At 47.1% G+C, this 25406-nt stretch overlaps 6 protein-coding genes across 6 annotated transcripts; 2 read left to right on the plus strand and 4 right to left on the minus strand.

Annotated features, from left to right (window-relative positions):
- Nucleotides 1–751: 751 nt before the first annotated feature.
- On the minus strand, nt 752–1126 carry LOC131261143 (histone H2B). Its single transcript, XM_058263073.1, has one exon. It carries the CDS (start codon nt 1124–1126, stop codon nt 752–754), a length of 375 nt encoding a protein of 124 aa, XP_058119056.1.
- Nucleotides 1127–5743: 4617 nt separating this feature from the next.
- LOC131261145 (histone H2A) lies at nt 5744–6121 on the plus strand. Its single transcript, XM_058263075.1, has one exon. The coding sequence runs from the start codon at nt 5747–5749 to the stop codon at nt 6119–6121; it is 375 nt and encodes a 124-aa protein (XP_058119058.1). The 5' UTR covers nt 5744–5746.
- An 875-nt stretch (nt 6122–6996) lies between these two features.
- LOC131261144 (histone H4-like) lies at nt 6997–8239 on the minus strand. The gene is made up of 2 exons (XM_058263074.1): nt 8226–8239; nt 6997–7315 (listed from the first exon to the last, which is right to left on the minus strand). Exons 1-2 carry the CDS (start codon nt 8237–8239, stop codon nt 6997–6999), a joined length of 333 nt encoding a protein of 110 aa, XP_058119057.1.
- A 6068-nt stretch (nt 8240–14307) lies between these two features.
- LOC131272080 (histone H2B) lies at nt 14308–14682 on the minus strand. The gene has a single exon (XM_058273698.1). It carries the CDS (start codon nt 14680–14682, stop codon nt 14308–14310), a length of 375 nt encoding a protein of 124 aa, XP_058129681.1.
- Nucleotides 14683–19174: 4492 nt separating this feature from the next.
- Nucleotides 19175–19552, plus strand: LOC131259817 (histone H2A). Its single transcript, XM_058261409.1, has one exon. The coding sequence runs from the start codon at nt 19178–19180 to the stop codon at nt 19550–19552; it is 375 nt and encodes a 124-aa protein (XP_058117392.1). The 5' UTR covers nt 19175–19177.
- Nucleotides 19553–20442: 890 nt separating this feature from the next.
- Nucleotides 20443–20754, minus strand: LOC131264258 (histone H4). Its single transcript, XM_058266545.1, has one exon. The coding sequence runs from the start codon at nt 20752–20754 to the stop codon at nt 20443–20445; it is 312 nt and encodes a 103-aa protein (XP_058122528.1).
- Between the last annotated feature and the right edge of the window lie 4652 nt (nt 20755–25406).

Consider the following 25406-nt stretch of genomic DNA (forward strand, 5'->3'; position numbering starts at 1 on the left):
TTTCGTACCCGTCCCGTCGTACACGTCCCGTGGTGCACGCTATATCGATATATATATATATAATATATATATCTATGATGATGATGATGATGAAGAAGAAGATGATGATGATAAATAAAAACAAAACCCAACATATGACGATAGAAATGCAAACCATAACCTAGCCGTGACACAAACCATAACATAATACATATGCTAACGTCTACAAACCACCAGGCAACCCCATCCTTAGGCGGCGATTTGAAGTTAGTGAGCAATTACATGCGGTGGGTTTAAAAAGTTGTTAAAGAGAATCTGTTCCATATTAAACCAAGTTGAACATATATGTATTAGACGAAAAAAAAAAGACACATTGCTTTGCCTTTGGCTGTGCCATAACCATAGAAACCATAACGGAGTGCTTTAAATGTTAGTAACCGTTGGGTTTTTTTCTTAAAACCACTGTTTAAAATGTTCATTCAATTCATTTACGCGCGCTTGATGTTACGCGCGGCTATGTGTGCGCCAAAACACAACGAATTGGTGATGTTAAACTAGAAAACGGTTCGGCACACTTTTTGTTCTGTTTCTTCAACACACAACACAAACACATTATTATTTTTCGATCTTCGTCGGTTTCTTTCTTTCTCATCGATGAACGGAATGGAATGGTATGAAATGATTCTTGTTTGGAAAACATTTTGTGGTCCTGAAAAGGACCGTTGTTATGCGACGAGTTGGTGTGGTTTGTGACGACCACGGACGAACCAGCTTACTTCGAGCTGGTGTACTTGGTGACGGCCTTCGTGCCCTCGGACACGGCGTGCTTGGCCAGCTCACCAGGAAGCAGCAGACGGACGGCGGTCTGGATTTCGCGTGACGTGATCGTCGAACGCTTGTTGTAGTGCGCCAGGCGGGACGCTTCGGCGGCGATGCGCTCGAAGATGTCGTTCACGAAGCTGTTCATGATGCTCATCGCCTTCGACGAGATGCCAGTGTCCGGATGGACTTGCTTCAGCACCTTGTAGATGTAGATGGCGTAGCTTTCCTTGCGGGTCTTGCGCTTCTTCTTCTTGTCCGACTTGGAGATATTTTTCTGGGCCTTGCCAGACTTCTTCGCTGCCTTTCCGCTGGTTTTCGGTGCCATTGCGATTGTTTAACGTGCGTGAAACGTGTTTCCTCGTTGAGCGTCACTTCAATTTTAACGCGATTTTCGACCCTCACTTCGGCTTTTATTCAGCGTCGGGCGAGTTCGCTGGCTGGCTTCGCTACACCCCGACGTTTATATAAACCCGGTTTCAGGTTCGTTTCGGCATCATCATATAGGTCCCCAATAGTCTTGATTGGAAGTTCAACGAGTAAACACGTCGTGGAGTGATAATAGTGAATAAAGTGATATAAAAATAAAAAAGTGAACCCTAACCTCCTTCGGCCTTATTATGCCGAAGAAAGGTGAGGAGAAGAAAAGAGGAAGGAAGGTCTCGAGCGAAAGTTCTTCGGACTCGATTGTGTCAAAACGCTCGAAAACATCTAAAACATCGGCCCAGACGGAAGATGTCAGTGAAATGAGCACTGAAACATGCACCGGCAGTTCCAGCACCTACAGTTCTGAGGCCACCAGCGTCGCATCAGACAACGAAAGTGACTTCATTGAAGTGAAGAAAAAGAAGAAGAAGACAAGCACAGTTAAAGATATGAAAAACAAAGCTTCAACATCATCAAAAGTCCGTCCGTCGGAAAACACACCTGCAAATTCTGCCGCTACAATGGCAGGTAAAAATGCTAAAAAGCCCCCGGGCCCAGCTAGCAAACCACCACCCGTTGTCGTAAAGACAATACCCATTTCTGAGCTGCGCCCGGAGCTCCAGGCTCGCGGTCTCACGCCGGAGTTCCGAATTAGTGGAGTAGGCACCTCCATTATCTCGCGATCCCTGGCAGAACGTGAGGGTGTGATTGCATACCTTAATCATCGAAAGGCGGAATATTTTTCTTATGCTGCCAAGGACCAGCGGCCATTTAAAGTGGTACTCCGGGGTCTTCCTGATACGCCGCTAGAAGAAATTGTCGAGGAACTCCGCTCAAGATACCAGCTTGAAGTCATCGAGGCTTTTGAGATGAAAAGACGTGCTGAGGGCATCCATTCAAGGTTGTACCTCGTACACCTTAAACGTGGGACCTGCTCCCTGAAGACACTAGAGGCGGTCAGATCCATCCAGCAGGTTATTGTGAGATGGGAGGCCTATCGTGGAGGCAAAAAAGGTCCTACCCAGTGTCAACAGTGCCAGCAGTTTGGACATGGTACACGCCACTGCAAAATCAATCCACGATGTGTTAAGTGTGCTGGACAACACACTACTGATACCTGCCCTGCAATGGATGAACAGCAAGAGGTGAAGTGCTCAAACTGTATGGGAACCCACCGAGCCGACCATCCTGACTGCCCACAACGTGCTAAATATGTGGAAGTAAGAAACCTGGCAAGGAAAAACCGCCAAAAACACCAGCATCCGCAGACTCCTGCTCAGCGCCAGACTGCAAGTAAGCCACAAGCCACAGCCCCAGTGACATCGGTTTCCACAGTGACGCCGCCCTCTGCTCCAAGCAGTACCGCGTCGCCTTGGCTTCCTACACCTGGCTCCATCACCTTGGCACAGCGGCTAGCCAACGCTAGAAACGCCTCGGATACACCCGCTCCTGCTCCGGAAGGTGAACTGTTCACGATGGAAGAGCTTTTTAGCATCTTCACAAAAATGTTGGCAAAAATCCGCCTTTGCCGCAATAAGGCAGATCAACTCGCCGTTATCGGAGAACTGCTGATGCTCAATGGGTAATCTGCGAGTAGTCACATGGAACGCCCAGTCCGTGAGGGCTAAAAAGATTCAACTGGCCGATTTCCTAAAACTACATCGCATCGACATCGCGCTCATCGTGGAGACCCATCTGAAGCCAGACATCAGCTTCTACATCGATGAATACTCCATCCACCGCCTTGATAGAGTCGGAGCACGTGGTGGCGGGGTAGCCATCGTTGTACGTCGAGGCATCAAACATCAGTTGCTTCCGCACTTCAATACCACCATCATTGAAGCAGTCGGCATTAAGGTCTTTACCAGCTCCGGGGAACTGCGCATTATATCTGTGTACTGCCCTCGACAGTGCACGGGTGATCTGGATGCGGTTTTTCGTCGCGACATTAACATCATCGCCTGCAACAATTTCCGCTCGGTTATCGGAGGGGACCTGAACGCCCGTCATCGCTTGTGGGGAAATAGGCGCCAAAATAAAAATGGAAACATCTTGGCAGAGGTCGCACAGCATGGACAGTTCATCATTGAACATCCTGATGAACCTACCGTTATTCCCAGCCGTGGCTTCCCTTCAATTTTAGATCTGTTCCTAACCAACCTGCAGATCTCCAAACCCACAACCCTGGATGAGCTAACCTCGGATCATTTCCCTGTCCTAACGAAGGTTCACCTTGACGCCAGCAGAGCTCCGCCTGTTAGGAGGAAAAACTACCACTGTGTCGACTGGGCCCGCTTTGGAAGACTGGTTGACCAGCAAATCACCACCACCGAGATTTCACTGTCTCCAGCTTCTATTGAATCAGCTATAACGAACGTGGTGGAGGCTATCCGTTCGGCAGAGGCGGAGTGTGTTCCAGAGGTGTCCGCACGGGGAGAGGTAATTGTCCTAGACGATCACACTCGACATCTCATCTCCCGTCGAAACATGCTGCGGCGTCAATACCAGCGCACCGGGGATCAGCTTTGTAAACAGCAGGCAGCTCAACTTTCCCGCATCATCCAGGATCGTGTCGAGAAAATCAGGAACAAAAACTTTGAGCGCATGGTGCGGCGACTCCATCCCAACGCCAACGCTTTCTGGAAAGTAGCTAAGACCCTCCGCACTAAACCCAGGCCGATTCCTCCACTACTCGCAGCTGACAACGCAGTTTTACTTACTCCTACGGAGAAGACTGGTGCCCTCGCCCAACACTTCGAGGATGCTCATCGGATTGGCCTTAGTATGTCCAGCCCTCATGAGGCCGAGGTGGCTTCATCAGTGGCCAGAGTTAACTCTGAACAGCCAACCCTGCCACCAGAGGATCGCACCACCGTCGAGGAGGTGTGTCATGCCCTAAGGATGATGAGGAACATGAAAGCCCCTGGCTTTGATGGCATTCTGGGCATCCTTCTCAAACATCTCCGACTCCGAGCCCTCTCCCTCCTCACGAACATCGTAAACTGCTGCCTCGAACTGCAACACTATCCGCAGAGTTGGAAGACGGCAAAGGTGAAACCTATACTGAAACCTGGCAAAGATCCAACGAGGGCCTCCAGCTATCGCCCTATCAGCCTGCTGAGCATTCTTGGAAAGCTTTTTGAGAGGCTAATATGTTGGAGGCTTCGAGAAGCGATGGAAGATCTCCAAATATTGCCTCCTCAGCAGTTCGGCTTTAGATCAGGACACTCAACAGCACATCAACTCCTGAGGCTAAAAACCAACATTGAAAAGAACAAGAGGGTCGGTAAGTCCACTGCGGTCGTCATGCTGGATGTGGAGAAGGCTTTCGACAGCGTTTGGCATGATGGGCTTGTGCACAAAATGCTCTCCTTCCGGCTTCCTCTATATCTTGTAAAGCTGACCAGCAACTACCTGCGGCAACGAACCTTCCGGGTGACCCTGGGATCAGTGTCATCCAGCCCAACCAACATCGCGGCAGGCGTCCCACAGGGCAGCATCCTGGGCCCCTTGCTGTACACTCTGTTTACGGCGGATCTTCCAGAGTTACCAAGGGTTTCGGAAATATACCTCTACGCTGATGACACTGCCATCACCACCAAGGGTCGCACTCCAGCAGAGCTAAGAAACAGCGCACAACGGGCTCTCGACATCTTCCAGCAATACGCCGCAAGCTGGAAGATAAAGCTTAACAACGAGAAGACGCAAGCGATGGTCATCCCGTATCGTCTAAGGAAAAACCTGCTGCAACCTCCGGAGCAATCCCGTCTCAAAGTGGGCTCAACACCAGTACCATGGCAGCAGTCGGTTCGGTACTTGGGCGTCACGATCGACAATCGGCTTCTATTCCACCACCACACGCGCCAACTTGCGAACCGTATTGCAGTTTTGCTTAAGCTGCTGTACCCGCTGATAAATCGGAAATCGACCCTGCACAAACAGAACAAAATTGCGGTCTACAAACAAATTGTTCTGCCTGCGGCCACATATGCAATCTCAGTTTGGAGCTCCTGTGCCGCCACTAACCTGAAACGCGTACAAACGGCACTGAATAGATTTCTTGTACTAATATTAAATGCTCCTCCTAGAACGCGTCTAGAGGAGCTTTATAATGTAACAGACACGAAAGCGCTAGACGTAATAGCATTTGAAGTAACGGATCGACTGAGATCCACCATGCAAGCCTCACCCCATGAACTGATTAGAGGCTTGGTGTAAATAGTAGGTTAATAATAGGTTAATATTAGGTTAGGAATAGGTTAAGATTAGATTAAGGTTAATACTCCCATTGCCATTGGCATAACACCTGAAAACTTATGCAAAATCAAACTGCCTCTTAGGCAAAATTCTCATGTAGCGAATGAAAAGCGTGCGATTGCTAAATCTCGCAAAACACCAAAATGTAATGAATTATACAAATCAATAAAAGAAATTTTACTACTACTACTACTCGTTTCGGCATAGTTCGGAAGAGAACCTCTTCGAGTGAGCACCACGTATCCCTCTCGTTAAACAATCGAAAATGTCTGGACGCGGCAAGGGTGGTAAAGTGAAGGGAAAGGCAAAGTCCCGCTCGAATCGTGCCGGTCTGCAGTTCCCGGTCGGCCGTATTCATCGTCTGCTGCGCAAGGGTAACTATGCCGAGCGCGTCGGTGCCGGCGCACCGGTGTATCTGGCGGCCGTGATGGAGTATCTGGCCGCGGAAGTGCTCGAGTTGGCCGGTAACGCCGCCCGTGACAACAAGAAGACGCGCATCATCCCGCGCCATCTGCAGCTGGCCATCCGCAACGACGAAGAGTTGAACAAGCTGCTTTCCGGTGTGACCATCGCCCAAGGTGGTGTGCTGCCCAACATTCAGGCCGTGCTGTTGCCGAAGAAGACGGAAAAGAAGGCATAAGGCGTGCTCTCTCGTGCTCACCCCGCCGCGCGGCACCGTGTCGCGCTCACAAACCCCGCCGAAGATCTCACCGTCACAAAAAACCGTCCTTTTCAGGGCGACAAAATCGTGTGATAAAGGTTTATTTCACTACATTCAGTGCCCATGCCAGTTGGTTTCAGTTCAGTTTCAGTAGTTAAGTGGTTAAATGGACGTAATTTCACAGTGTGGCTGGAGAACAACGAAAGAAATGTTTAAAATTAACTCAAGCAATGTGTCTCAATGTGTGAAGTAACATCGCAAGTTTGGTAGGTTAAACGGGGCAAACCATTTTGCTTCATATCAGGTATGTAGCTTTTTCCGCTCATTTCTACCCGTGGCCATGAAAAATGATGGGTTTTGATCATCGCGTTAGAAACGGCCAACGCTACGCGCTCTACAGGTAGGGAATTTAACAATGTAAACGACCAAAGCGTTCTTTTCCCCGTATGCCACACCGAGCCCCGTGAGGTAGACCGGCGCCTTTCTACGAACTCTCAGTGGGTCGTCGTGTTAAAAAAACGAATCGGTCACATATCCGAGAATCAGAACCGTCGGTAGTGTATCGCGCATCACCACTACCACCACTACCACTACGCGCGGTACACCGTACCACTCGCTGTGTATTCCATCGGATATCGTTTCGGGCATGGGGAATGGGGTAAGAGAAGGAGAGGAGTAGTCAAGTCGCATTTTTTTTTCTCTGGCGTTTTTGGCGGCAAATGTGCCGGAGCGTCGGGAGAGCCACAAAAGCTTAGTTTGATACGAATGAGCAGGAAATATATCTTTCTGGAACAGTTTTGGTGGTCCTGAAAAGGACCGATTTTTTTGTAACACAAGGGGGCTGTTCGCGCAGCTTAACCTCCGAAACCGTACAGGGTGCGTCCCTGGCGTTTCAGGGCGTACACGACGTCCATGGCGGTGACGGTCTTGCGCTTGGCGTGCTCGGTGTACGTCACGGCATCACGGATCACGTTCTCGAGGAACACTTTCAGCACACCGCGAGTTTCTTCGTAGATCAGGCCGGAAATACGCTTCACACCGCCACGGCGAGCCAGACGGCGGATGGCCGGTTTCGTGATTCCCTGGATGTTATCACGCAGCACTTTGCGATGACGCTTGGCACCTCCTTTGCCCAGTCCCTTGCCTCCTTTTCCGCGGCCGGTCATGATGATGCTGCTTTACACAATTGGTTGTTGTTGACACGATGCAAACTGAACGAACGGTTTCGACGAACTGCGATGGTTTCGGCAGTGAAACACGGTTTTTATTGACCCGACCTGCCCGATCGTGAGCACCCGAAGAGGGACCCGAAACTATATAAACGCGGTTTCACGGCGCGGTTCGGCCCAGTTTTGTATTACATTCTTGGTCGAACCACTGATCGAGTCGGACGTATTTTTGTGGAGCGCAATAATCTACCGTTCTTTCTTACGAAGTGCAGTGCCGTGTGAGGAGCTAGGGAAGTAAAGTTACGGGAGTTCAGTTAGTCGGAAATAAAAACCGTTATACCTGATTGTTTGGTTGGTATATAGTGAGCACGCGTGAGTGTGCCCTGTGTTTGTACTCGGTAGACGGAGAGAAAGTGAAAAAGAAAAAAAACAGGTTCTGAAGAACCAGAAAAGTGTAAGCTTGTCGGAGGTGGGGCGACGATATGTCGGACCCACATTTTCCCGGAAGGGAACGGCCTGGGCCGGGCCCTTCCAATAGAGGCCGTACGGTACCTCTTTGGATGGATAGGAACGGTGAATACGGGAAACTAAAATTCCTTGTGCTTGAAGCTACGGATGGGAAAGAATTGGGTACCAACCCATTTCTACTGGGTAAGTCTCTGACGAACCATGCTGGTCCCATTGTGGAACCAGCCAAATTAATCGAAAATGGGAAGAAATATCTGATTAAAACTAGGAACAGTACGCAATTCGAAAAATTGCAAACGCTTAAAACTCTCGCAGACGGAACCTCTATTACCATTTCGCCCCACCACTCCTTGAATTCGGTACAATGCATCATCTACTCAAAAGAACTTCACGGTATGTCAGACAATGACATTCTGGAAAACTTAAAAGAACAGAAAGTAACGCACGTCCGCCGGTTCATCCGAAAGGAGAACAATGATTTCCATCCAACCAACCTGTTTTTACTAAAAGTTGAGTCCACGACGGTTCCCGACCACATTAAACTAGGATTGCTCCGCGTTGCCACCCGTACATATTATCCAAAACCAATGATCTGCTTCAACTGTGGCAGTTTCGGCCACTCAAAACTGCGTTGTAAGTCCACCCCGATTTGCAGGAATTGCGGTTTGAATGAGCATGGGGAATGCCATGAGAGTCTTCATTGCAAGAACTGCGGCGAGGGACACTCCACTTTCTCCAAAAATTGTTCTTATTACTTGTTTGAGGATCAAATTATCCATACAAAAACTGACCTCAATTGCTCCTATCTAGAAGCGAAAAATATTGTTTTGAAAACGGGACAAAATAACAACCCAAGTTCGGTACAAAATCGAATTACAAAAGGGCAAAGCTCTTCCGAAATTGAAAAGGACAGGATTATTGAGAGACTTCAGACAGCTCTAAACAACGCCCAAAAAACGATTGAAAAGCTAAGTGCACTACTGGAAAAAGTCAACGAGCAACCAGCGCAACAGGAAGTATCATTATCCCACAACATCGAAAGCAGTACGACAATAGATGACTCAGACAACTCCATGATTTCGACAAACACAATAAACAACCGTAAACGTACAAGCTATAAAAGCCTTACACCTTCGGAAGACGACGACGACAACAACGCAGCAGACAAGCACCCGAACAAGGAATCTATTACCTCTTCTCCACCAACACGTAACAACAACAAAACTCTAAAGAAAAAATCCAAGAAACGCTAAGCTAATCCATTGGAATATTCCTATATCATTTTAAGATAGATTTTTTCTCTTTCTTATTAAAAATGACACCAATAATTAACACACCCATTATGACCACACAAAAAGACATTAATCTCATTCTTAATTGGAATATTCGCAGCCTACAACAAAACATCGACGAACTGAAAATCGTTATTCTTCGGCATAACCCAAAAATCATTACACTACAGGAAGCTCATAGCAAATCTCAATATTTTACCCACTATCCGCTTTGCAATTATAAATGGATTCAAAAAAATTCCACAGTTTCCCACCATGAGATTTGCATGGGCATCCACAACAGTTTACATTACAAATCCGTAAAAATTAACTCCAATTTACCTATTCTAGGTATATATATTACTAATCCAGTCAAAATAAACATTATTAACATTTACTTATCCCCTTGTCAGGTAAGTAATACCGATATTGAAACTTTGTTTCAAAACATTAATAAACAAGTGTCGCACCCCCTACTGATAGTGGGGGACTGGAACGCCCAACATAAAAATTGGGGTTGTCCGGTGACCAACAGTCGTGGATCGAAACTTGAAACCATTTTTGACTTCAACAATATTTATACCATTGTTCATAAGTTTTTTACCCGTATCTCTCCGTCCACCGGCAAAGGGTCATCCATCGACCATTGCGCTATCTCTTCTTCTTCTTTTTCAAATTTTCACCTTTCCCAAATACCCGACCTGCATGGCAGCGATCACTATCCTCTTTTAGTCAAAACATCTTCCAATATCCCAGTCCCCACGCATCGGCCTCGGTGGCGGTACGAGGAGGCCAACTGGGAGGAGTTTCAACGAATCTTATCCACACTTCCCAACGACATTTCTCCATCAAATGATGTAACACTGATTGAACAAATAATGGCGGCTGCACAACACTCTGTTCCTCGAACGACTGGTCGAGTCTGTCAAAAATACGCGAAATGGTGGAACACAGAAGTGGCTAGCGCTATAAAACACAGAAGAAAGTGTCTCAGGAAACTAAAAAAACACTGTTCAACTTCGAACAATAGTTTACACACCTCTTTCTTGACAGAACAATACAAAGAAGCCCACAAAAAATCCAGAGAATTAATCAAGAAAGCTAAGGAGGAAACCTGGGAGAATTTCTTGAATAATATTGACCCTTCAACATCAGCGAAAGTCATATGGAACCATATCAGAAATATAACCGGGAAAAATAAACGACACTCACCCATTTGGCTCAACCCTCAGGACCCCATCACCGATCCGTCACTCATAGCAGATTCCTTTGCCACACATTTTCATTCAACTTCTTCAGATTCCAATTATCCACCTAATTTCGCCAAACACAAAACTTCCTCTGAAACCATTCCTCTGTCTTTTGCCACAACTCAACATTTCAACTACAATTCACCATTTTCCAAAGAAGAACTTACATTCGCTTTAAAATCCTGTTCAGGGAAATCTGCGGGGCCAGACGACATTGGATATCCATTGTTACAGCATCTACCCGACAGAACCCTTAATCTCTTGCTAGACATTTACAACTCTGTCTGGGAGTCAGGAGTTATTCCGGAAAGTTGGAAAAAAAGTTACACTATACCCATTCCAAAACCCAACAAAAACCCACACGAAATAGATAGCTACCGCCCGATAAGTCTCTTAAATTGCATAAGCAAGATACTTGAACGTATGGTAAACAGGCGTTTATCGCACGAACTTGATACACGCAAGCTGTTGCACACCAACCAACACGCGTTCAGACCAGGGCAAGGTACTGAAACATATTTCGCAAAACTTGATGCTGTGTTAAATAGTGCGATGAGTAAAAACTGGCACGTAGACTGCGGGATCATTGACCTGGCTAAGGCCTTTGATCAAACGTGGCGGCATTCGATTCTTGTTCAACTAGACAGTTGGGGTTTCAAAGGGAACCTCCCTATTTTTATACAAAACTTCCTGCAAAACCGTACCTCATCAATTCTTATAGGAAACCAGACCTCAGACACCTTTATCCTCGAAAATGGAGTCCCGCAAGGAGCCATCCTCTCCCCCACCCTTTTCTTAATCAGTATCGAATCCTTATTCCTATCCATTCCTGAAAACATAACTCCCCTCATTTACGCAGACGACATCATTTTAATGTCTACAGGACAAAATCATAAAACATCCAGAAACAATCTACAACTTGGAATCAATAAATTAAGGCAGTGGTGCAGATGGACAGGTTTCCAAATCTCCCCCGAAAAATGCAAAATACTACATATCCACAAAAATTACACAGGTAAGCTAAAACCCATTAAATACAACAACCAAATAATCCCTAATGCTAGAAGTGCAAGAATACTGGGAATTATTTTAGACTCGAAACTTACCTTTATTCCACACTTCAAACAATTAAAAAACTCTATGAAACCCTGCCTCAATGTGTTCAGAATGTTGGGTTGCGGGCAATATAGAGCTTCCAGAACTACTCTTCTACAATTGTTACACTCCTGGCTTCTCCCGAAAATGCTATATGGAACTGAAATCCTCTCCCGTGAACTCACCTCACTTAATAAATTCTTGGCTCCTATTTACCACGTTGCAATAAAATATTCATCAGGGGCTTATGTCACCAGCCCCACAAAATCTATTCTTTGTGAGAGCGGTCAACTACCCTTCACACATATTATAACATTACGTCTTCTTGGAGCAGCTTTTCGTTGCAGTGAAAAGGGCCTCAACTGTGAATCACTAAATCAACGAGCCGCAATAGCTTTCAACACTCTAACCTCCAGTCCTCTTTCGGAAATCACCAAAATTCCACGTCGGACAATAAGGCCTTGGAACCAGAAGCAACCGTATATTGACTGGACCCTACTTAACACTCCAAAATTTAACCATAGACAAATTTACCAATCTTTTCTCCAACTTCGAAACAGGAAATATGCTAATTCCAAACATATATACACCGATGGATCAGTTTCACAACACACGGCCGGCTGCGGTATCTACTCTGTAGATGCAAGCTGCGCCATCAAACTTCCAGATTTTACTTCCATTTTTTCCGCAGAAGCCATCGCTATTACCATTGCAGCACAGGAAGATACCATACCAAACCAGAATAACACAATTTTCACTGACAGCGCCAGCGTCCTCAGTGCCCTAGAACATGGCAAATCAAAAGACCCTCACGTACAAGCAATAGAGACACTTCCCAACCTTCACAATATCAGTTTTTGCTGGGTTCCCAGCCACGTCGGGATACCGGGCAACGAAACAGCCGATAAACTAGCAAACCAAGGGCGAAAAAGTACCCATACCGCTGGGAATCAACTATCAAAAAAAGACGCCCTAAATTTCTGCCTATTCAAAATATCAAGACAATGGCAACAAACCTGGTCTAACAACAACTCATCACACCTGCGGAAAGTAAAAATTACAACTTCTATTTGGCCAGATGTTCCCTCCCACAGAGATCAAAGAGTACTAACCAGACTACGCATCGGCCACACCAGGTATACACACAGCCACTTACTAACCAAAACACCTCCACCCCTTTGCCACTTCTGTGGCCTACAAATCACCGTACGGCACATTCTAATTGAGTGTATTGGATACAACCTTCAAAGAACACAACATGATCTAGATAACAATATTGATACGGTACTATCTCCTAACAGTACAGAACAGAAAAAGCTCCTCCGATACCTACACGATATAAATATGTATAAGGAAATATAAACCTTCTCACTTACTGCAAACGAAACGTGAAGCTACGACAAAAAGGTAAAAAAAGAAGAGAAGAAACGAAAGAAGCCTAAAGGCTCAAAGTTTCTAAAAACCGTAAAAACAACAACAACAGTTTTGTATTACCACCACAAGTGAGCAGACCCGTTCGAACCCGATCAACGTCAACAGCATCAACAACATCAACTACGATGGCACGTACCAAGCAAACTGCCCGTAAGTCCACCGGAGGAAAGGCGCCGCGCAAGCAGCTGGCCACCAAGGCGGCCCGCAAGAGTGCTCCGGCCACCGGAGGAGTGAAGAAGCCGCATCGCTACCGACCGGGAACGGTGGCTCTGCGTGAAATCCGTCGCTACCAGAAGTCGACCGAGCTGCTGATCCGCAAGTTGCCCTTCCAGCGATTGGTGCGTGAAATCGCACAGGACTTCAAGACGGATCTGCGTTTCCAGAGCTCGGCGGTGATGGCGCTACAGGAAGCGAGTGAAGCGTATCTAGTCGGTCTGTTCGAGGACACGAATCTGTGTGCCATCCACGCGAAGCGCGTCACCATCATGCCGAAAGACATCCAGCTTGCTCGTCGTATCCGTGGTGAACGTGCTTAAGTGACAACGGTTCGTTTCGTTTCGTTTCGTTTTCAACCAAACCCAAACGGTCCTTTTCAGGACCACCAACCCGTTACCGAAAGGAGGATTATTTCGTACCCGTCCCGTCCCGTCGTACACGCTATATCGATATATATAATATTTATATATATCTATGATGATGATGATGATAAATGGTGAACCCCTGACTGATACATATGGGGTATGAGATGCAATCAAAACAATACAAACCATATATAATGATATATATTGTTATATATAATATAATAATCTATGATGATGAAGAAGAAGAAGAAGATGACGATAAATAAAAACAAAACCTAACATATGACGATAGAAATGCAAACCATAACCTAGCCGTGACACAAACCATAACATAATACATATGCTAACGTCTACAAACCACCAGGCAACCCCATCCGTTAGCGGTGATTTGAAGTTATAGAGCAATTACATGCGGTGGGTTTAAAGAGTTGTTAAAGAGAATCTGTTCCATATTAAACCAAGTTGAACATATATGTCTTGGATGAAACAAAAAATGACACATTGCTTTGCCTTTGGCTGTGCCATAACCATAGAAAGCATAACGGAATGCTTTAAATGTTAGTTAACCGTTAGGTTTTTTCTTAAAACCACGGTTTAAAATGTTCATTCAATTCATTTACGCGCGCTTGTGTTACGCGCGGCTATGTGTGCGCCAAAACACAACGAAGTGGTGATGTTAAACTAGAAAACGGTTCGGCACACTTTTTGTTCTGTTTCTTCAACGCACAGCACAAACACATTATTATTCGTCGATCTTCGTCGTTTTTTCTTTCTCTTCGATGAATGGAATGTAATGGAATGAAATGATTCTTGTTTGGAAAACATTTTGTGGTCCTGAAAAGGACCGTTGTTATGCGACGAGTTGGTGTGGTTTGTGACGACCACGGACGAACCAGCTTACTTCGAGCTGGTGTACTTGGTGACGGCCTTCGTGCCCTCGGACACGGCGTGCTTGGCCAGCTCACCAGGAAGCAGCAGACGGACGGCGGTCTGGATTTCGCGTGACGTGATCGTCGAACGCTTGTTGTAGTGCGCCAGCCGGGACGCTTCGGCGGCGATGCGCTCGAAGATGTCGTTCACGAAGCTGTTCATGATGCTCATCGCCTTCGACGAGATGCCAGTGTCCGGATGGACTTGCTTCAGCACCTTGTAGATGTAGATGGCGTAGCTTTCCTTGCGGGTCTTGCGCTTCTTCTTCTTGTCCGACTTGGAGATATTTTTCTGGGCCTTGCCAGACTTCTTCGCTGCCTTTCCGCTGGTTTTCGGTGCCATTGCGATTGTTTAACGTGCGTGAAACGTGTTTCCTCGTTGAGCGTCACTTCAATTTTAACGCGTTTTTCGACCCTCACTTCGGCTTTTATTCAGCGTCGGGCGAGTTCGCTGGCTGGCTTCGCTACACCTCGACGTTTATATAAACCCGGTTTCAGGTTCGTTTCGGCATGATCCGATCCATTCGCACTCAGACTGTAGACGGAGTGACACATAGTAAGAAACACAGTGTTAGTGATTGAAGCGGTTTTTTTTTTTCCTTTCGGCGGTATGCCGAAGGACAAGAGTGACGACAAGAAGAAGAGAACGATGCGCTCGGGCTCTAGTGGAAGTGAGAGAAGCGAGAGGAAAAAAGTATGCGGTTCGGGTGCGTTGCCGCCACCCGATGTCAACATGTCTGCCTGCAGTGGTAGTGAGGTAGACCACTCGTCTGACGAAGACCCGGAGGGCTTCCGCACCGTGCGTACGAGAGCCAGACGGAGCACGACAGAGAAAGGTGCAAATAATGCGCCCAAAACATCAGCACCAGGGCGTTCAGCAGGGCTTCCGCCAAACAATCGCCGTCCACCGCCAGTGGTAGTCCAGAACGTGGCCTATCCCGTTCTGCGCTCCAAACTACTGGCAAAAAACATCAAAGCCGAGTTCCAGTTTGGCAGCACAGGCACGAAACTCTTCGTGCAGACCAGAGAGGAGCACACTGCTCTCACGAAGCTTCTGGAGCAAGAGAAGGCTGAATACTTCACGCACGATCTGCGCGATGATAGACCATACAAGGTTGTCATCCGAGGACTCCCACTAATGGATACTGAGGAAATCCGGGATGAGCTCCGGTCAACCCATGCCCTAGAGGTAGAAGAAGTATTCCGTATGAAGAGAAAGGACGAGGAGACGGTGGCCTACCACAGCCAGCTCTACGTGGTTCATTTGAAACGTGCTTCTTGCACATTACAAACATTAAAATCGGTGCGAGCGATTCTTTCTGTCCGCATTAGGTGGGAGTCCTACCGTGGGGGCCAGCGAGGACCCACTCAATGCCATCGATGCCAAGCATTTGGCCACGGCTCGCGAAATTGCCACCTGCAGCCGAAATGCGAGAGCTGCTCCCTTTCGCATTTTACGGCCAACTGCGTCAAACCAGAACCACCCAAGTGCGCAAACTGCGGCGGCCCTCATCGCGCAAATGACCGCGAGTGCCCAAAAAGGGATGAGTTCAAGAATATTCAAATGCGTGCCCAAGGCAAAGGCCAAAAAATGAAAAAAGCGCTCAAACAACCATCATCCGGGCTGAGCGATCGGCTGAAGAATGTGCAGGAAAATTTTCCGGTCCTGCCAAACAATAAGAAACATCAGCCAGCCCAAAACGAGGTGGCCGTAGACGTACATCACCTGAAGCTGCAAGCAAAGGAAGCATCATACGCCGCCAAGGCTAAAATGGCAAACAATGAAAACGATCTCCTAGATGCGGCAACTCTCATGGAGATTTTCAATGAGATGATGGCTACCGTGCGTTCCTGCCAGTCTAAACAGGAGCAGCTCACTCGACTGACAAAGCTAGTCCTTCGATATGCCTAGTTTGAGAGTGGCTACCTGGAACGCTTGTTCTGTCAGGAACAAACAAATTCCACTGAACGACTTCCTGAATCGTCAAAACATCGACGTGGCGCTAATAGTTGAGACGCATCTCAAACCAGAGCTGAGCTTCTATTTGGACAACTATAAAGTACATCGGCTGGATCGAATTAACTCTCGCGGAGGTGGTGTTGCGATCGCTGTTCGACGTGGCATCAGGCACCAACTGCTACCACACTTCAACACCACCATCATTGAAGCAGTTGGCGTTAGGATCAGTACCAGCTCGGGAGCCCTTCACATCGTATCCGCGTACTGTCCTCGACAATGCTCTGGTACACTTGAAGCAGCTTTTCGCCAAGATCTAAACACCATCGCCTGCAACAACTTCCGCACGGTTGTTGGAGGGGACCTAAACGCCCGTCATCGTTTGTGGGGAAATATGCGGCAGAATAGAAACGGAAACATCCTGGCTGAGGTCGCCCAGCATGGACATTTCATCGTCGAGTTTCCAGATGCTCCCACCGCCATCCCCAACCATGGATCCCCTTCAGTTATCGATCTGTTTCTCACCAACCTGCAGATCACCAAACCCTCCACCCTGGATGAGCTAAACTCGGACCACTTCCCGGTCTTAACGCACGTTCAGCTCAACGCCATCAGAGCTCCGCCGGTAACAAGGAAAAATTACCACTGCGTTGACTGGGACCGCTTTGGAAGACTGGTTGACCAGCAAATCACCACCACCGAGATTGCACCGTCACCAGCTTCCATTGAGGCAGCTGTAACCATCGTGGAGGAGGCTATTCGCTCGGCAGAGGCGGAGTGTGTCCCAGTGGTGTCCACACGAGGGCAGGTGATTGTCCTAGACGACCATACTCGGCAGCTTATCTCGCGGAGAAACATGGTGAGGCGGCAATACCAGCGCACTGGGGATCAGCTTTGTAAACAGCAGGCAGCACAACTTTCCCGCATTATCCAGCATCGGGTGGAGATTATTAGAAATAACAACTTTGAGCGCATGGTCCAGCGACTCCATCCAGGCACCAACGCTTTCTGGAAAGTGGCAAAGACGCTCCGTACAAAACCCAGGCCGATACCACCTCTAGTTGCAGCCGACAACACAGTGCTTCTTACTCCAGCGGAGAAGACTGGTGCCCTCGCACAACACTTCGCGGATGCTCACCGAATTGGCCTTGCTCTGCCCAGCCCTCATGAGGTAGAGGTGGCCTCATCAGTGGCTAGAGTGAACTCCGTACAACCAACCCTGCCTCCAGAGGATCGCACCACCGTCGGAGAGGTGAGTCATGCTCTGAAGATGATGCGGAATATGAAAGCCCCTGGCTTTGATGGCATACTCAGCATCCTTCTAAAGCATCTCCCACTCCGAGCCCTCACTCTCCTGACGAACATTCTTAACTGCTGCCTAGAACTGCAATACTATCCGCAGACTTGGAAGACGGCAAAGGTGGTTCCGATATTAAAACCAGGCAAGGACCCAACGAGGTCTTCCAGTTATCGCCCAATCAGCCTGCTGAGCACGCTTGGAAAACTTTTCGAGAGACTCATAAGTTGGAGACTTCGGGATGCGATGGAAGATCTGCAGATATTGCCTCCTGAGCAGTTTGGCTTCCGTGCAGGACACGCAACAACACATCAACTCCTGAGGTTGAAAATAAGCATCGAAAAGAACAAGAGGGTCGGAAAGTCCACTGCGGTCGTCATGCTTGATGTGGAGAAGGCTTTCGACAGTGTGTGGCATGATGGGCTTGTCCACAAAATGCACTCCTTCCGGCTTCCTCCATATCTTGTGAAGCTGGTCAGCAACTACCTGCGGCAACGAACCTTCCGGGTGTCCCTGGGATCAGTGTCATCCAGCCCAACCAACATCGCGGCAGGCGTCCCACAGGGCAGCATCCTGGGCCCCTTGTTGTACACTCTGTTTACGGCGGATCTTCCAGAGTTGCCAAGGGGTTCGGAAATATACCTGTACGCTGATGACACTGCCATCACCACCAAGGGTCGCACTCCAGCAGAGTTGAGGAACAGCGGTCAACGGGCTCTCGACGTCTTCCAGCAATACGCCGCCAGCTGGAAGATAAAGCTGAACCAAGAGAAGACGCAAGCGATGGTCATCCCGTATCGACTAAGGAAAAACCTGCTGCAACCTCCGGAGCAATCCCGTCTCAAAGTGGGTTCAACACCAGTGCCATGGCAGCAGTCGGTTCGGTACCTAGGCGTCACGATCGACAATCGGCTTCTGTTCCACCACCACACGCGCTATCTTGCAGACCGCATTGCTGTTTTACTTAAGCTGCTGTACCCGCTCGTAAAACGGCAATCTACCCTTCATAAAAAGAACAAGATTGCGGTGTTCAAACAAATTGTTCTGCCTGCGGCCACATATGCCATCCCAGTTTGGAGCTCCTGTGCCGCCACTAATCTGAAATGCGTACAAACGGCACTGAATAGATTTCTTGTACTAATATTAAATGCTCCTCCTAGAACGCGTCTAGAGGAGCTTTATAATGTAGCAGACACGAAAGCGCTAGACGTAATAGCATTTGAAGCAACGGATCGACTGAGATCCGCCATGCAAGCCTCACCCCATGAACTGATTAGAGGCTTGGTGTAAATAGTAGGTTAATAATAGGTTAATATTAGGTTAGGAGTAGGTTAAGGTTAATACTCTCATCGCCGTTGGCACAAAACCACACATTTAAGACAAATCAAACTGCCTCCATGGCAATACTAATGTAAACAGCGAATGAAAAGCGTGCGATCGCTAAATCTCGCAAAAACGATCTCGGAATTAGTACAAATAAACGAAATGAATTTATCATCATCATCATCATCATCGTTTCGGCATAGTTCGGAAGAGAACCTCTTCGAGTGAGCACCACGTATCCCTCTCGTTAAACAATCGAAAATGTCTGGACGCGGCAAGGGTGGTAAAGTGAAGGGAAAGGCAAAGTCCCGCTCGAATCGTGCCGGTCTGCAGTTCCCGGTCGGCCGTATTCATCGTCTGCTGCGCAAGGGTAACTATGCCGAGCGCGTCGGTGCCGGCGCACCGGTGTATCTGGCGGCCGTGATGGAGTATCTGGCCGCGGAAGTGCTCGAGTTGGCCGGTAACGCCGCCCGTGACAACAAGAAGACGCGCATCATCCCGCGCCATCTGCAGCTGGCCATCCGCAACGACGAAGAGTTGAACAAGCTGCTTTCCGGTGTGACCATCGCCCAAGGTGGTGTGCTGCCCAACATTCAGGCCGTGCTGTTGCCGAAGAAGACGGAAAAGAAGGCATAAGGCGTGCTCTCTCGTGCTCACCCCGCCGCGCGGCACCGTGTCGCGCTCACAAACCCCGCCGAAGATCTCACCGTCACAAAAACCGTCCTTTTCAGGGCGACAAAATCGTGTGATAAAGGTTTATTTCACTACATTCAGTGCCCATGGCAGTTGGTTTCTGTTCAGTTTCAGTAGTTAAATGGTTAAATGGACGTAATTTCACAGTGTGGCTGGAGAACAACGAAAGAAATGTTTAAAATTAACTCAAGCAATGTGTCTCAATGTGTGAAGTAACATCGCAAGTTTGGTAGGTTAAACGGGGCAAACCATTTTGCTTCATATCAGGTATGTAGCTTTTTTCCGCTCATTTCTACCCGAACACATGCGTTGGTGGTGGTGGCCATGAAAAATGATGGGTTTTGATCATCGCGTTAAAAACGGCCAACGCTACGCGCTCTACAGGTAGGGAATTTAACAATGTAAACGACCAAAGCGTTCTTTTCCCCGTATGCCACACCGAGCCCCGTGAGGTAGACCGGCGCCTTTCTACGAACTCTCAGTGGGTCGTCGTGTTAAAAAACGAATCGGTCACATATCCGAGAATCAGAACCGTCGGTAGTGTATCGCGCATCACCACCACCACTACGCGCGGTACACCATACCACTCGCTGTGTCGTTCCATCGGATATCGTTTCGGGCATGGGGAATGGGGTAAGAGAAGGAGAGGAGTAGTCAAGTCGCATTTTTTTTTCTCTGGCGTTTTTGGCGGCAAATGTGCCGGAGCGTCGGGAGAGCCACAAATGCTTAGTTTGATACGAATGAGCAGGAAATATATCTTTCTGGAACAGTTTTGGTGGTCCTGAAAAGGACCGATTTTTGTGTTTGCCAACAAGCGGGGCTGTTCGCGCAGCTTAACCTCCGAAACCGTACAGGGTGCGTCCCTGGCGTTTCAGGGCGTACACGACGTCCATGGCGGTGACGGTCTTGCGCTTGGCGTGCTCGGTGTACGTCACGGCATCACGGATCACGTTCTCGAGGAACACTTTCAGCACACCGCGAGTTTCTTCGTAGATCAGGCCGGAAATACGCTTCACACCGCCACGGCGAGCCAGACGGCGGATGGCCGGTTTCGTGATTCCCTGGATGTTATCACGCAGCACTTTGCGATGACGCTTGGCACCTCCTTTACCCAGTCCCTTGCCTCCTTTTCCGCGGCCGGTCATGATGATGCTGCTTTACACAATTGGTTGTTGTTGACACGATGCAAACTGAACGAACGGTTTCGGCGAACTTTTTTTTTTTTTTTTTTTTTTTTTTTTTATTAAAGAGATTTTGCGCCTTAACGGCGACATTCATCTCTATCTTAAATTAAAGTTACATAGTAGGGAAATGTTTGGAATCATGGGATAGTTTAAGGAAAGGATTGGGTGGGGAGGGGAACAATATTGCCTTAATTTAAACTTAAGATTAGGTTTGTTTTTCATTTTTATTTATTCTTTCCTTTCTGTTAAATTTCTTTATATATTTTAATTTCTTTCAAAAATTGTATGATGTTGTGTTCGCTTGTGGGGTCGTTGCTGAGGGCGGATTCTAGGTTTGGTGGGATGTTGAATTGCTGTCTGGCAGTAGTATGGGCTCTGCATTCAACTATGATATGATTGACGGTGAGCTGGCATCCACAGGTGATGCACATTGGTGGTGGGCTGTTCTTCGTGAAAAGGTAGCTATGAGTCAGTCGGGTGTGTCCTATTCTGATGCGGGTGAGGATCCGTTGGTCGCGTGGTTTCGGTGTGTCATTCCATGGTAGTGTGGTTGGTTTGATGCTGTGGAGTTTGGCGTCGATGAGCGATCTCCATTTGCGTTCCCAAGATGAGCGTACTTCATCTTGGGCCCAGCGAAGGAGGTCTCTCTTTGGGAAAGGTGTCTCGATGGTGTCCGGTTTCTCTCGACCTTCGTTCGCCAATCGGTCGGCGGCTTCGTTTCCAGCGATTCCCATGTGACTCGGTATCCAGCAAAGGGTGATGTTCCGAGTGGCTAGATGTTCGTCAATGGATTGTATGTAGGGATGTCTTGATGTTCCTTTTTCTATTGCTTGAAGTGCGCTTGCGGAATCTGTAAATATAACGTTAGCTTTGTTGTCTATTGTGGCCTCATCGGCTGCTATTAGGAGGGCTAAAGCTTCTGCGGAAAAGATCGATAAATTATTATTGAGTTTAAGACTGCTAGATGTAGTTTCCGAGTATATTCCACATCCGGTTTCATTTGCTTGAACGGAACCGTCTGTGTAGATGTGGTGATGTGTTTTGTACTTGCCATTGATGAGCTGCTGGAAGAGTTGTTGAGCAATGGTGGGGTTGTAGTTGTCCTTTTTAATGTCTTTCATTGTCCAGTCTATGTTGGGTTTTGTTGCGCTCCAGGGTCTGTCTTTGAGTCTGTTTAGTTTTTCTATTTCTAAGAGTTCTTTGGTGGTAATTTGTTTGAAGAGGGTTTTGGTTCTGTTGGTGAGGGGCTGAGCTGGGAAATTTTTCTCGTTGAGTCGTGCTTGTGCTGATACTAGTCTATTGAGTAAAATGTGACTGAAAGGGAGCTGTCCGGATTCGCAGATTAACGAAGGTATGGGACTGGTGCGGAAAGCTCCTGAGATTTGTCTCAGGGCCTGGTTGTATATTTTCTCTACTTTGTTTTGGATGTTGGGGCCGCCTCTAGAGTAGAGTTCGGCGCCAAATAGTATTTTCGGAACAAGCCAGCCGTTCATGATCTTTAGCAGGGTTTCGCGAGAAGCTCGCTTTTTACCGCAGCCAAGATACTTGAACAGCTGTAGTTTGGTTTTGCTGGAAGATTGAAGATATTGAGTGTGTGGTATGAAGCTAAGAGTTGAGTCAATGACTACTCCTAGAATTTTGGTTTTTGTTACGTTTGGGATTCTAGAGTTATTGATGAATAGTGGTTTTGAGCGGCGTGCAGAAAATTGAGAAAAACAAATAATTTTGCTTTTCTCAGGGGAAATGTCGTAGCCCGTGAAGCGGGACCACTGTTGTAATTTGTCGAGTCCTTTCTGAAGAGATTGTTGTGTTTGTTTCGGTGTTGAGCCGGTAGCTATCAGAAGGATATCATCGGCGTATATGAGTGGTGTGATGTTTTCTGGGAGTGAGTTTATAAGTGTCTGTGTTGTGATGTTGAATAGTGTAGGGGAGAGAATGGCGCCTTGAGGGACACCATTTTCTAACTGTCTTACTGATGATCGGGTGTTTCCTATTATTGTCCGAAAGGTTCGGTCTGAGAGAAAGCTGGAGATGAAGGAAGCAAGGTTTCCTCCGATGCCCCAGCGCGATAACTGATCTAAAATCGGGTATCTCCATGCTCGATCAAAAGCCTTGGAGATGTCTATTGTTGCACAGGAGATGTGTTCATTTTTGGAAAAAGATTTCTGGATTATTGTTTCTAATGAGGCGAAGTAGGATTCTGTACCGCGCCCTGCACGATAAGCGTGCTGAGCGTCGCTGAGCAGGTTTTGGCTTTCGAGAATGTAAACCAAACGACGATTTACCATTCTCTCTAGCACTTTTCCTACGCAGTTTAAGAGTGATATGGGGCGATAGTTTGTTGCTTCGTGTGGGTTTTTGTCTGGTTTGGGTATGGGGACTATTAAACTATTTTTCCAGTTCGAGGGTATATTGCCAGTGTGCCAGATGTCGTTGTATATGGATAAGAGGGTCAGTTTTCCTGAGTGGGGTAGATTTTGGAGCAGTGGGTAGCCGATGTCGTCTGGTCCTGCAGACTTTCCTTTGCACTTGTAGAGTGCCCAGGTAAGTTCTGCAGCGTCGAAAGGTTTGTTGTAGGGAGCGTTCGTTTGGGTAGGAAAATTGAGTTCGTGGAGTTCTGCTGTCTGTTTGGTTCTTTGGAATGGGATTGAGTATTGTTGGGTAGACGAGGTATTGTAAAAATGTTCGTTGAAAGTTTCTGCTATTACTGCTGGGTCTGTGGTGTACGTGTTATTCAGGTAAAGGATTGGTTTGGGTTTTTTGTAAGTTCCGTTGAGGAGAGAAACCCGTTGCCACATTTCTTGACAGGTCATGTCTGGGTTTATTTCTTCAACGAAACGTCCTCGAGAGTCTTCTTTTGCCTTTTCTGTAATTATTTTTGCTTGTTTGTTGGCTGTCCGATATGTTTCTGCTAAAGCTAGGATGTGAGGGGTTGTTGGAGGGTTGTTTTTGGTTGCTCGACGGAGCATCCTTAGGGCTTTTCTACGGGATTTTATGGCTTGGGCTACGTCCGCATTCCACCAGGGGTTGCGTCGTTTTCTTGGTTTGTTGGAACTTTGGGGAATGAATCTATTTGCTGTTTGTTGAATGAGATTTGTAAATTGATCTGCTGTCCAGTTTTGTTGATAAGTTGTGCAAAAGTCTATTTCATGTTGGTAACCTGTCCAGTCGGCTTGTTGATATATGTACTTTGGGCGAAGTTGGGATTTGGAAGGATTGTTGTTGAGTTGCAGCATGACAGGGAAATGATCACTGCCATGCGTGTCGGTTTCTACGTCTGTTTGTAGTTGTTGTGTTAATTGGGAGGATAGTATTGCCAAGTCGAGTGTGCTTTGATGTCCGTTGTGTGATGAGATTCTGGTAGGTTTATTTGGATTGGTTATTATGAGGTCATTTCTGATGGAAAAATCAACTATCACCCTCCCGCGTGGCGTGATATGGCTACCACCCCAAATGGGATGATGACTGTTGAAATCTCCAAGAAAGACGACTGGTTTGGGAACTTTGTCTATTAGGTCTTGTAGTTTTGAGTTGAGATTAGGAATGTTTTGGTTTTGGAGATAGATGCTGATGAAGGTGGCTTTGATTGGGCATTTTAGTTGTACTGCTACGGCAGGGAGGTCTGTGTTGGTGTTGAGTGTTTTGTGAGGATAGTCTTTGTGTATGCCTAGGCAGACATTGTGATGGGGTGGATTGGATTCTTTGAAATACCATTTGTAATTGTTGTTTATGTGTCTTCGGGGGTATGCTTCTTGTAATGATATAATTATCGGTGAATGTTTGTCAATTAAAAGTAGGAGGTTGTTAATATTCGAGTTGATGCTACGTATGTTCCATTGTAGTGCTAATTTGTTTGTCATTTTTAAAAAGGGGGTTGTTTTCTTATTCAGATAGTTTGTTTAAGAGCGTAGGTCCGTTAGAATGTGTCTTGGGGCTTGCTAGGGTCGTTTCTTTGAGTCTAACTCGTGTGTGTTTGTTAGCCGTTCCGCTTTTTGTTCTTTTTGGTGTCTTTCTTGGGAGTGTTTTGGGTGTCGTTTTGTTTGGGTGCAAGTTTCTGTGATTTTTTGTTCGTTAAGCGAAGGTCTTCTTCGGATGAGTTTGGTCGGGTGTTTCTGCGTTTTTGGGTTGTTTTCGTTTCGTGTTCCTGTGTATTGTTCGAGGTGGAGTTTGAAGTTTCGGAGTCAGATGTCGCGGTGGACATCTCTTAATCGGATTCTTCAGTGTCTTCAGTTTCGGTGGTTGTGTTGTTTTGTTCGAGTTTTTCCGTAAGTGTTTTTATTTGCAGTTGGAGGGCTGCTACCAAGGAAGTGAGTTCGGAGATTTGCTTGTCTCGTGGGTCGATTGTCTTCGATGCGTCAAGTCGGTTGTTTAAAGATTTTTGTTTTTGTTCTTCGTGTATTTTCCTTGCTTCGAAATAAGTAATTCCACGGTCAATTTTAATGTTGATGATGCTTTGTTCGTTTATGTAATGCGAACAGGAGCGACTCAGAGAGTTATGCTCTCCTCCGCAGTTTTTACATTTTGGGGCAGCGTTACAATTGCCGTGCTCGTCCTGGTTACAGTTTTTGCAAACTGGAACAGGCGACGGGCATTTTGCTTTGCTGTGGCCAAAT

The sequence above is a fragment of the Anopheles coustani genome, chromosome 3 (genome assembly GCF_943734705.1).
Source record: "Anopheles coustani chromosome 3, idAnoCousDA_361_x.2, whole genome shotgun sequence".
NCBI classification, from domain to species: Eukaryota; Metazoa; Arthropoda; class Insecta; order Diptera; family Culicidae; genus Anopheles; species Anopheles coustani.

Excerpts from the sequence above, each read along its gene's own strand:
- LOC131261143 (XM_058263073.1), bottom strand. The coding sequence starts at position 1,126 with ATGGCACCGAAAACCAGCGGAAAGGCAGCGAAGAAGTCTGGCAAGGCC.
- LOC131261145 (XM_058263075.1), top strand. The coding sequence starts at position 5,747 with ATGTCTGGACGCGGCAAGGGTGGTAAAGTGAAGGGAAAGGCAAAGTCC.
- LOC131272080 (XM_058273698.1), bottom strand. The coding sequence starts at position 14,682 with ATGGCACCGAAAACCAGCGGAAAGGCAGCGAAGAAGTCTGGCAAGGCC.
- LOC131259817 (XM_058261409.1), top strand. The coding sequence starts at position 19,178 with ATGTCTGGACGCGGCAAGGGTGGTAAAGTGAAGGGAAAGGCAAAGTCC.
- LOC131264258 (XM_058266545.1), bottom strand. The coding sequence starts at position 20,754 with ATGACCGGCCGCGGAAAAGGAGGCAAGGGACTGGGTAAAGGAGGTGCC.